The 12699-nt window shown below is 38.6% G+C and overlaps 1 protein-coding gene across 4 annotated transcripts in view; it reads left to right on the top strand.

Annotated features, from left to right (window-relative positions):
* The window catches only part of cdkal1 (CDK5 regulatory subunit associated protein 1-like 1), a 130198-nt gene that overhangs the window by 62030 nt on the left and 55469 nt on the right, over window positions 1-12699 (top strand). For all 4 annotated transcript variants that reach the window (XM_037273761.1, XM_037273762.1, XM_037273759.1 and 1 more), the window contains one exon: window positions 11663-11829. In XM_037273761.1, coding sequence (XP_037129656.1) covers window positions 11663-11829 — 167 coding nt within the window. The remainder of the gene's footprint in view (window positions 1-11662; window positions 11830-12699) is intronic.

Here is a 12699-nt window from a genome sequence, read left to right as displayed (position 1 = left end):
TCCGTGTTTCTTTTTGCCCCTTTGCGCTGTCCCGGTTGATCATTACTGTCTCCCCTTTTGATCCTCCCTCACATTCCGTCTCTTAAGCATTCTCAGTTGTCTGTTTTGGTTCAAATCACACCACTGTTAGCAGTGCCTAGTGTCTTTGATCAACAAGTGAATTTTGTGTGATCGCTCTGCCTTAAATGTCTGATGCTCTGCCACGACTGGCTTATCTGCAACGAAGCAGAGCGATTAAAACTGTACTTTGGAAATATAGTTCATCACATTCTACCAGGCGGTTTTCTCATCAGCAAATCCCATACTGCAACATGAATAGGAGGTGCCAGAAGCAGAATGATGATATTGTCATTGTGGGATTAGAAACTGCAGTATTTCCCTAAAGGGACCTTAGTGTAAAACCATTGTGTTATGTTTTAAGTATAAGGCTTAGCTTTCGGAATTATTTTAAAGTTTGGAATTAAAAACAGGAGTCACATCACTTGGACACTGGACTGTTTGCACACATTTGACATTTACTCTAGTGGAGCAGTAAAAATAAGACATATATTGATATCAAAATGCATAATAACAAAGGCACACTTGTACGGATACAGATGAAACCCATTTGTTTGCTTCAGGAATCAGAGTTGATGTCTTCAAGCATTTCATAGAGATGACTTTGGTTTGTGCTTCTGTTATCACTGCAACACTCTGGTCCCCTTGTGAGTGTGTATGCATTCTTGCGTGTTTGTGTGTGCCCTCCCCATGATGTATATTTTGATATCATCTAGGGGATTTTTTTCACACTCCCTGCAGGAATCAGTTCTCACAGAGTGGGCCACCCATGGCCACAGCCCTGAGCCCCTAGTGGTGGGTGTCACGAATGGGCTACGGGGGGTGGGGACAGCTTTTGCACTCACTCATACCCACAAAGACAATTGCTCCGAGAAATGTTTGGAAATGCTACATAGTGCAAACTGTTGCATATGTCCTCCAGTAATGTTCCCTTCCACTCTTTTAACTCTGTTGCTCTCTTTGGTTGCTTCAGGTTGCAAATGACTTCATTGCCCTTGCCTGACTGGTAGTAAGTGTGTAAATGTTTCTTCCACTACTCAAGCGACTTACTATTTCATAAAATGTTAAGGAACCATTTGAAAGAGGGATCATCAAAATGCAATATTTTTGTGCAACAGCAGATGACAAACAAACAAATACATAAATAAATAAAATGAATGAATTAACGAATGAACGAATGAATAAATAAAGTGATAACAGAAAAAATAAAAGAAAACATGTATTCATGGAAAATGAGAAACATTTAGAATGTTTTGGGGGTTACAAGTTGGCTACATGTCTGTACATGTCAGGACATGTTTGGACAGGAATCTGTGTCAGCCTGCCCTGCAGTCTGATCAGCTTGTGTCTGAAGTCTGTGCAACAATGTTGCGAGTTACAGTTTCTGAGGATTTTTTACGTTTAGGTAACGTTGCATTTTTTTTTTTTTTTCTGTTTACGAGTAAATCTGCACAAATGCGTTCTTGGCACTTTTTGGCATCTGCTGCCCTCCGAATGTAATGGAACACTGAGCCTAATTGGTTGACTGAAGATATTTGGATTTGATATTAAAATATATGGGATGACATACAGCCTTTATATGAACATTGCATATGAACTTGATATACAACATAAAATTATTGTTTTTTAATGAAATTTTAACATTTTGGTTAGCAAAATGATTGGCACATATTGACTCAAAAACAAGTAGCATTTAGTTTCAAATCCTTTGCTTGAATAACTGCATCATCACGATGCAAAAATGTGACTTATACTCCAGTGCGACATATATATGTCTTTTTCTTCTTTATTATGCATTTTATGGCTGGTGCGACTTGTACTCCGGAGCAACTTATAGTCCGGAAAATATGGTAGTTTTTGTTTAATTAGAAAACATTTTATTTAATTTTCAATTTCAAAAAACAAATGTTTAGAGCAAAAGGCAAATGTTTTTTTCCTCACAGGTTCGCAGTTGTTTTAATTCTTTGTGAGAAACTGGTTCTTCCTGAAACCTCATTCTTTGTGTCACATTAAATTGTAGCTTCTTCAACTTTTAAGATGGTAATGTGGGCACACATTTGTGCAAATTGTAACAATGTATGCCTAAGAGAGGCCAGAAATGAAAATCATGTGCTGCAATTACTTTCTGCAATTTAGTGTAATTTTGCTGCATGCGTGTTTATGCTTTCACATTTGGGACTGTGCTGACATGACTGGCTTGCTCTCAACCACCAGTAAATGTCACTTCAGCTTTTCGGCTGAAGAAGCTGTTGAGTGTTTCTGCCTGACAAGATGGCCTCTCCTGGCATCTGTCATGCCAGAGAAAAGCCTTCTCTTTGATTCCCTCTGACCCCCATTGCGTGTGTAGGTTAGGGGGAAAACTCTCCCATGCTGATGAAGTGTGTGAACGTGTTTGTGTTTTTGTGTGTGTGTGCGGGCACACTCTTTAGTTGTCTCTGTGGGGATCCCTCAGAAATACCTACTCATGAATAAAAAGTAATCTTACTTTATAGTTTATTGCACGACCTGGAAACATGGCAGCTGTCAATCATAAGCCTTGACGTGGGGACATTTGTGTTGTGAGCGGACCATTTTTGTCGTTATTGCCGTCATTATTGTTGTTGACACGGCAGTTGTGCCCATGGTTCCCTCATCCTTCCCCCTGGCTTCTTAACTCCTCTATCTTGTTTTCGCTCTTTTTATCTGTTGTCTGTCTCTTCACTCTCTCTCCATCTCAAAGCAAGGCAAGTTGCCCCACAGAGGGAGTTTTCCCTTGCATCCGTCGCCAAGTGCTTGCTCATGTCAGGTTCTGTTGATTATCTTGCATATGAATATATAAACAGCAACACTTCTGTTTTCTTTCTTTTCTGTTTGTGTGCTTCTGATAATACTGTTTCGAGCAATATTAAACTTGCGCAGCAACCCTTATCCATTAAGTCATTAGCCCTGGGCAATAATAAAGAATGTAATGCATGTTTAAAAAAATACTAACATTTACATACACATTATATTTACATTATTAAATGTATGTAAATATCAATCCTCCAAATTAACGTGCACACTGTTGTCATGAATGCAGTTTTTATAATTTAATGCAGTTATACAAGCCACATTGTTGTAGTGACCAATGAGAGCAAAAACACACAAGGTTGCAAGTGAACTTCATCAGAGTTTGCCACAGTAACTCATTTTACATACACACAGACACACGCCGACTAAGCGAATTAACAAACACAAACATGATGCCTGCCGGTGGTCATGAATAAATTAGCATAAATACTGACCAAACGTATTATTATTTATCAAATTAGTCTCTGTACAAGCTCACAGGCCAGTGCGCGCACACAGCCTTACACAATACGAACAGAAATTAGGTCGACAGCCTTGAATTAAAGTTAAACCTTATTTCGTCTGATTAATCATAATAGCAAGTGTGTGCGTGTGTGTCTGTTGCCTTGACTTCTTTGATAGCAGATATGAACTATTACAACCTCAATAGCTTTTTAATAGGAAGTCATTTCCATATGTTATGTGAGTGTGGGTGTGTACGTGGTTGCTCCCAGTGGCTTCCTGTTCTCTGAGCTCTGTGAACCGAGATGTGATCTGCCCCCTACAGCTTCCTTTGACTCTTAGACCCTCTGACACTCGCTGTGTGTTAGCCTCTCCGTCTTCTTATCCATGAGCCCTGTCGACATTCGTCCCCCCCCTTTGGCTTCAATTCATGCGCTTTTAATGACGCATTGTACATGTTCATTATCCTGATAGACTGACATTGGGGTCAAGTGTGCATGATTCCTGTATGATGGATAACCCTTTCTATAGAGTTTGTAATTTACAGTTACGTACAAGAGAAAATAATGACTCAAATGTTCAAATGTTTTAATTAGCCTTGGGAGAAAGTACTGATTAAAAAGGTTGTTTAGGGCTTCTTTTAATCTTGTAAACTTCAGCAAGGCTCTAAAACCACCCTAGACTCAATTCGGTGTTTGTGCGTTCAATCACTTTGTCATCTGAGCTAGCTTTTCTGTTGTTTTGGGCAGCTTCCCTGACTGGTGTGCAAACAAAATATACAGGGGTGTAAGTGTGCTGATTGCTGAAAAGCATCTTGTACGCACATGTACACAAACGCATAACATATGTACAAACTATGCATACATTAGTTTTTTTTTAAATTTGGATACTCCATGGGTTGTTCCAACAGTTATATGTTTTCGTTTTTTTTTAGTCTTTGGTGGCTTCACTCTAATATCATCTTTCTGCTGGACATTTGTTTTAATGCAAAAGCAGGTAACTGGTTATCTTTGCAACCATTATGTGTGGTATTAACATGAATACATGAAAGGGCTTAACATGGGCCAAAATTAGTCTCTTCCTTCAATTCTGATGAAGGCACGTGTTGAAGTTCATAGATTAAATGCCATTTTATAGAAAACTGAGATTTCTTAATATTACCTTTTGTGCTTCTGGTCCATTAAATAAAATTAAAAAAGGGTATCTGCCACTGCACGTTTAAGGTGAAAAAAGTTCAACCCCCTTGCAAATTTAATCTCTTTCCACCCAAATCTAGATCAATGAATAATTGGGAATTTACTCAAATATTCTTCTCTGTCCATCACCTCAGAATTTCTCCACTCCCAAGTTCACAGCAAATACTCATAGCTTGGAGCACTTCTGTCAAGAGCTGTACTTGTCCCTACAGATCCACTTTCCTCTTATGTAGCCGTCCATCTGCTTGGGAAAACTTCACAAGATACTTCTGTCTTGACACACTCAGAGAAAAGATGAAAGGGAGGATGTAACATTTCTTCCAGTCGACCCTATACATTCATATACACACCCGCAAATATAAGTATATCCACCAGCACACACACATGCACAAACGTACAACTGAGAGCCCCTTTGCCAATTACTTCTGATATAGCCATACAATATGTCTGACCCATATATTATATGGCACATTTTCCCCTCACATGCATTGCATGCAACGAGCATGCTCACAAACACACCAGTAGAAGCTTTGATGTATCCAGGCACTTTATCTCATGTGCAGAAGGTCATGCCTGTAGTTTGGAAACTCTGGGAAAGTAGGTTAAAGCTGACACGTGTTGTTTAAAGGATTGTGTTGGCTCTTCATTAAACTTGCTCACATCCATGTGTGTGTGTGTGTGTGTGTGTGTGTGTGTGTGTGTGTGTGTGTGTGTGTGTGTGTGTGTGTGTGTGTGTGTGTGTGTGTGTGTGTGTGTGTCCATTTGTGTACGTGCATACATGCATCTTTTTTAATGTAAACATGCCTGAGAGGGGATATTTGCATAATACAAAGTGCGTGTTGGTTTAATCCACGAGGATGATGCTACCTGCCAGGCTGCCCACGCTCCACATCAACACTTGTTACTCTAAATTAAGCCGTTTACTTATGCCCGCTGAACTCTGTCTGTGTGTGTGGCATTTTTTCATGCGTGTTTGAATGTATGGAAATAGGAGTGGCATGGGACTAAGCACGTCTATGTTTATCTTTTTATATGCTTCATTATAGGTATGCAAAACCTACTGCATAGCATCCTTTATTTTAATAGAAGAAGCAAACTGTGTAAGAATACGGTTACAAACCAACAATAAGTAGTTCTCTTCTTAAATTGCATCAAGTTCAGGTTGATTTGTGCTCCACACAGTAATGATATAGCATCAAATAATTAGGGAAAATTGATTTATCATATGTTGGGATGAAGTTATGTCACAAGAATTATATTGATGTCAGGCAGCCGCACATAAATCAAAAAGCACTTGCGCATACAGTACAGTTAATATTGACAATGACAAATGGTCACTGCTGTAGCATGCACACTGTCAGACGTACTCTTCCTTTCAGTTGCTCAACTTGCTGTTGTTGACATCTGGCGTCAAATTAGTCTCTTTCCCGAAGTGGGTGGAGAGGTTTACTGCAAAGGCACAAGACAGCCATGGGGGGCATGATTGTTGGATGGGGGTGGGACCAAAGTAATTGAAGGTCATACAGGCCTTTAAGTCATGGCAGCATTGTGCAAGAATTATTGCCTGCTTATGTATGAGATGTGTGTTCTCTTCGTATGTGATTACAAAAATGAATCATATAATTACAAAATTCCTTGTCCATATTCATGTTGGTGTCTCTGACCAATAGCTACTGCAAATAGACATTTTCACTTTCTCTTATTACATCAGAACTTGTATAATTGAACATCCTAAATGTCATGATCATAACCATGGTGAGTTATCTGCCTGAATCCCCTTCATAGTGATATTCATGAACAAGTATCCCCATCTTTAAGTTCACTTTCCATGTTCTTGTTATTTATTGTGGTGAGAAGCTATAGATCTGAACATAACACAACGGTGCATGCTATTGACGCAGTATTCTTTCTTTAGCTTTGTGTTGTTTCTTTGTGAATTGCTGTGCGTTAACAAGCTGAATATACACTTGGGGGAGCGTATCGATCCTTGTGCTATGTTTATCCTCTTCTCTCTTTGTGCCAGGCAGATGTGTGTTTGTGCATATTTATATTCTGTCTAATTATCATCTCCATGGGAATCGACTCGGAGAGTTGACTCAGGTCAAATCGAGGGAAACGAGTCGCGGTTGAGGCTTATTTAAATCATTTAAAAAGGAGTGGTCACTGAGTGGTGCATATGCCACCTATTTAAAATGGTTTCAGTAAAAATAAAAATCCAAAACTAAACTGGGCTGTTCTTGGTACTTTTGACCTCCATATCCTTTCCATTTAAAATGCTTTAAACTACAGATACCAGATGAAGAACATACTGTACAAGCTGTTAGATCACTTAAGCTAATATTCTCAAAGGGATCTATCCAAGTTGTTATTGCTGTTCATGAGGTCATGCACTTTCTTACTGGTTGCGTGAGTGCTAATGTTTATTAGATTATAGATTATAATGCACATGAAGCTGATCCTGTTAGACTGTATCAAATCCTTGTTTTCCATGACACAAAGAAACACACAGCTAAGCATTTTTTTAAGCCCTTGTGATGTGTGATGAGGGCATGAGTGTTTAAAGTGTAAACATTTACCAGCGTGTAGACCACAGATTTGTTTATATGGACAGTCCACTGATAGAAACCTAAAAAAAAATGATCGAAACATTTTTTCTTTTCCTCTTCTACTGTCAAGCTCACTCACATGCTGCATACTGGATGTTTTGTAACATTTAAAGTTATTGGTTGATTTGTGACTGGGAAAATTGGGTTTTACTGCAGTTTAATGAGATCATTTTCATGCTCATGTAATTTACAATCTGTTAAAAACTTCTAAGCCAGTGGCAGTATCCAGTTGATCCTTCTGAAAAAAATATGACCTTTAATAGATCAAATAAATATTACAAGAAAATTAAGCATATGGAAGAGGAAGTAACCTGTGGAAAAGCAAATTATTCTCTAATGTACAATAATGACAATTCTCTTTACAGAGATGCCAACACCCTTTACGTGTTCTTTTTTTTTTAATTGGCATTCAATATGTTAATTGTTGACAGACTATATAGCCGTTTAATGTGTGTATGTATGTTCAGATCATGCTTTTTAATTTGATTAGGTTTTGCGGGTGTGCTTACATGATTTCATGCTGTTTGTATGCTATAGGTATGGGTGGTCACAACTTCAGGCCTCTGCACAGCTGTTTCCTCTGGTACTGTGTATTATTCTTTGTGTCTGTACTTCTCTTTGGCAGCTAAGACTGCTCATACCCTAAACAAAGTGGGTCCTGCTCTTTAGCCCACATAAGTTACCGCCAGTCCCTTGTCTCCTTTCATCTTCCGTTGTTTTGCAGTCCTTACGAGGCTGTGCCAAAGTTAATTGTGTGCAGGAAAAGTTCTTCTGCCTTGGTCCTTGTTTACATTTGTTGAGTTACTGACAAAAAAATGGTTAGGCTTGAGGGTTTTGTTTCATGAACATGCACATACGAGGTTTGCAGCAACATTTTGACCACAATTCAAAAGTTGTAGGACATATTCAGACTTTTTCAGCAAAGTCTACTTTTACCTCTCCGCTTTTTAGTGTAGTTTGCATGGTTGCATGGCATACTATCCATCAATTATTTTTAAAGTGAGATTGCTACTACTGGTTTTCATGCATGTGCCCATTACCACCATTTCAGGTCATCAAAGTACTTTGAGATTGTTGACATGGGTTCATTTTCATTACAACTATTTAACTGTTGTTTTCATGTAAAGATTCTTGGTTTACCATTTTGTAGTTCTTGTAGTAAACCCCAGGAGGTTGAATGCAAGATAAAAAGTTAATTTTAATTCCGGATGTCATATTTTCCATTAATATGCCTTAGCAATGGAATTTCTGATACAATTTGTGGCCCCTCATTTTGCTGCACATATTGAAAGCAGAGGAAACAGCTGTGTATGTTTTAGTGCACAGATGAGGGAGACCAAGCTAACATTTCCGACTCAACGCTCACATCTTTTGCCAGCGGTAACCCGATTGACGTGATAATACAAACAAGCCTACTGATCAAGCAGAGGCTGCAATCAACTGGGCAGGTCATTGGGTGTATTGGGACCCCTGCAATGTGGCCTCTTTCCCGAAAACATAATTAGCAGAGGACCATGAACATTTTAATATCAGACAATAATATCCAGGCTTAATGGCTTGGCAGAAACATGTGCGAAGTGACTGGAATTTTGTTTTGAAAAGGACAAAATTAGCTCCCTGCTGCATTTACAGCAGGTCTAGTTCTTTCTAAAGCATGTGGCCTGCAATTAACTAGGACAGAGCTTTGACACAAAATGTGATGTCTTTTTTTGTGGCAGCTACAGGAATACATCAATCATGCATGATGCAAGCAAAGGCTTTTTTGAGTTCATACAAAGTAACATTAGCTGATGTGAATTTGCCCATTGTTCAAATAAATAAACGAACAAAAAATAAGAAATCCGCAGCAATTAATTGCCAAGACACTGCTCACATATAAAACACGCATGCACAATCCGCCACTAGTTTTAATCTTATGTTTTACTCAACATTGGTTGTTGCTGACGTCATTTTATCCTTAATTAACCTTCACCTCCACTATCTGCAAAATGGTATACCAGCGTATACTTAAAAAAGTCCCCGTTTACTTCCTCAAATTTCAAATTAATAACTTAAGATAGCGATTAGGTGAATTTAATGAACCAAGCCATTCTGATTGTTAGTCCAAGGTGAACTGTCTTTAATTAATTGCATACAGAAGCAAATCTTCCCACTATCCCATTGTTTTTTTTTAGTGTGTGCACGTGTGTCTGCATGTGTGTGTCTTGCTCAGTACTTGATCATGCGTGATTGATGGATGTGTTTGTAGGTGCAGCTGTCCTGCAAAAACCATTAGTGCATCCTATTGTCAATGATGAGCCTTTGAAAACCCTCTTAATCGGGACAATTATCATTTTTAATTTTTGTGGTCCCTGCACACCTTTAAATATGCTTTTACTCCTTTAAGTGTTCCACACTCAGACGCATCCACTTAGTCACACCATTTCTCCTCTCTGAATGACCACATGCATCTTTCCGTCCGACTCCACTTGGCTAATGGGGATGACAGTTGTGTGTTTGTGAGTGTGTACCACTGCCTCCCTGCAAGTGCAAATGCATTTAGATTTGCCTGCATGATCCGGGGTATGTCGTAACACATAGCTTAAGCAGACAATCAACTATTTCCAGACCTGCAGCCTAATGACAGTTAGCTCATTAAGCTGTAGTAGTCAGCGATGCTCTAATTTAGCACGAAGCAGGATAAATCTCCTCTTGCTGTAGATGACCTTCACTTTACGAGAATCATGTTTATAAGGTGGTTATTTTAATTATTGTGAGTGACTGTGATGGCCTTGCAGCAAAGAATCAATGACAAGGAAAGTCTTATCAGCAATTAAAGGGACTGGTGTGATTTTTGATTAGCATTTTGGACTATAATGGTGCATAAAACTGACTACTGAATGTCAAATGTAGCCCTTTTTTCTCCCCCTCCTCAGTAACGTTTCAGTTGTCTGTACTCCAAACTGAATTTAAGTCTTCTTTTTCTGTTGACGGAGGACATTTGAGTTTTACAGCAAAAAAAATGCATGTGTTGTATTAATGCATATATTAATTAGCTTGTTCCAGAAGAAGGCATTCTGCTCAAGCCTTGATTTAAAGATATCAATCAATCAATCAATCAATCAAACCTCCGTGGAGTTTCACGTAGCTGAGTTTGAGATCATGAGCAGAACCTTTTCAAAGCTTAAGCTTTTCCTCCTTCACTTTGATAAATTCAATTTGGTATCATCCATCCAAAATACTTTATCGCACAATTCTTAAGGGCTGTTTTTGTCCTTTTTGGCTAATGTCTGCCTGTAATTGCTTAACTTCTTTTTATGAGTCGTTTGTAACTTTGGGTGGCGCAACAGTAGTCTATTTTTTTTTTTCCATCAAGTCTTCTGTGAAAAATAGACTGCACCTCCATCACTCCTACTGGCTATGGCCAACATTTGCGCAGTGGCTCTGATTTATTTTCCATTTTCTCTCAGCTTCACAATTGCTTATTTTCCCACCAACCGGCAGCTCTCTTAACCAAATAAATGCAGACCTCTGCAACGAAATGGAAATCTGAAACAGACCATTGCCATTTGGTGATATTTATTATTTGAAACATCAATGTATTACAACACATCTGGGCAACAAAGCACACCTGTATGTCAATAATATGTTCAAATACTTTTACTCACATGAGAAATGGTTAAGACTTATGTTATTATTATTTGGCAACTGTTTGCCCTTTGAGACTCTTGTTATTAAGGCCTTCATAAATAAAATTGAGTTAACTTGGTTATTTAAATTTTATTTAGATTGACATTATAAGTTAATTTTCCTTTAGTTGCTAAATTTGAAGAAAAAAAAAAGCTGTTGTTTTTAATCATCCTCTTTTGTATAAAATTGTGAAAGCTCCCCTTTTCAAGTATGTTTGTATTGCAGACACAGGTCTGAAATAAGGTGATATGAAATCCAATTAATAATAAAAACGATCCTCCAGGGTTCCTTCTCGTAGCAAAGAAAGTCCTCTTGTGTATTGCATGCTAGTTACCACAATAAGGTTGTGTTATATGTATTTACCGTGGCAATGTATTGTTCATGCACAAGTGAAATTAAAGCTGCGTCTCAAGCTGCATAGTTCACTTCTGCTTGCCGGTTTACAGTTTACAACGGTTCATCTTGATCTGGCGTGTTTCTGCCGCGGGCTACGTATGTAGGCGTCTTCATAGCAGTAGGACAACATGCAGCTTGCCAGTGAGTTAACCAAAGATGACGTGACACGGTACAAGGCGGATATTATCTGTATACTGAACAACGAACACGATCTTAATTCCTCGAGTGTGTGTGTGCGTGCGTGTGATTGTGTGTGTCTACTGCCAGCTAATTAGGGGATGGCAGTTTGTTGATCTGATGTAGGGTGAGCCTGCAACCCTCGACAAATGGGTGCCGCAATAATTTAGGATCCTTTACAAAAGACACACAATATTTACACTACACTTAACTGTATTGAATCACGTTGTTCAATGGAAAAGGGTCTTTTGTTCACGTCTGCAATATTTTCTTGTTTTTATGTCTGTTTAGAGGGAGTGTGTGAAGTCTGGCTGACCAGCGAAGACACTGGAGCTTATGGTCGAGACATTGGGACTGACCTGCCCACTCTACTGTGGAGGCTGGTTGAGGAGATTCCTGAAGGGGCTATGCTTAGGCTCGGGATGACCAACCCTCCTTACATCCTGGAACACCTTGAGGTACATAAAACCACAAACATTTGTGTTAATTCATGGCAAGGGTACCAGGAGATGTTGTCAGAACGCGTCTTTGGGGAAAAAAAAATAATAATGACAATAGAGCTGAGTATAGAGATTTTTTTTTGTTTTTTTTTTGTTTTGTGGTGTCCCTGTGGCATTTTGTTATCTCTTCTAGTGGACAAATATTGCTTTGTCTAGATTTAATAAACTAAATGCCTTTCTGTTTTGCTTAGCAAGCAGTATGGCTGCAAACCTCCATTCATTAGTGCAGTTCATTCTCCTCTCTCACTAATGAGTCAATTAAGGACCATTGTGTCCTCTTTAGTAGTCTCGTTTTATCAGTCATTATTGCCTTGCCTAATGGAACAATGGACATTGTTATGCCCTCTTTCTCTCTCCGTTCAGGCTGCTCTTTGCCATGCATCTTGTCAGTCTGACTTACTATCATTGAAATCTCCCAATTTTTATCCTATCTTTGTGTGTTTTTTTTCTGCATCTATTGTCTCGGTCGGAGGTAACAGTAGATGAAGTCACCATTTTCAATAGGAAATAGACTTACTAACCCAGACAACAAATTGTTTTTGGGGAGGCAGGATCAGAAATTAATACATATTTAAGGAATGTGGAGGATAGATTAACATGTGACTCTTATTTGTTGGAATAATTTGAATGAATCAAGATTGATAATTACTATAAATCAATAATGCATGATGTGGTCAAACAATAATTCCATTATTTTATATGAATTTGTTCAGTGGTCAGTAACTTATATGAATTTGTTCAGTGGTCAGTAACATCTAGACATTATTAGTTAACAATTTAAAGTATGTTCTCCATCCAAAAACTGTAACAAGTGGCTGTGCTGGATCC

This window comes from Syngnathus acus, chromosome 16 (genome assembly GCF_901709675.1).
Source record: "Syngnathus acus chromosome 16, fSynAcu1.2, whole genome shotgun sequence".
In the NCBI taxonomy this organism is placed as follows: Eukaryota; Metazoa; Chordata; class Actinopteri; order Syngnathiformes; family Syngnathidae; genus Syngnathus; species Syngnathus acus.
This window is presented reverse-complemented; position numbering and strand designations above follow the sequence as displayed.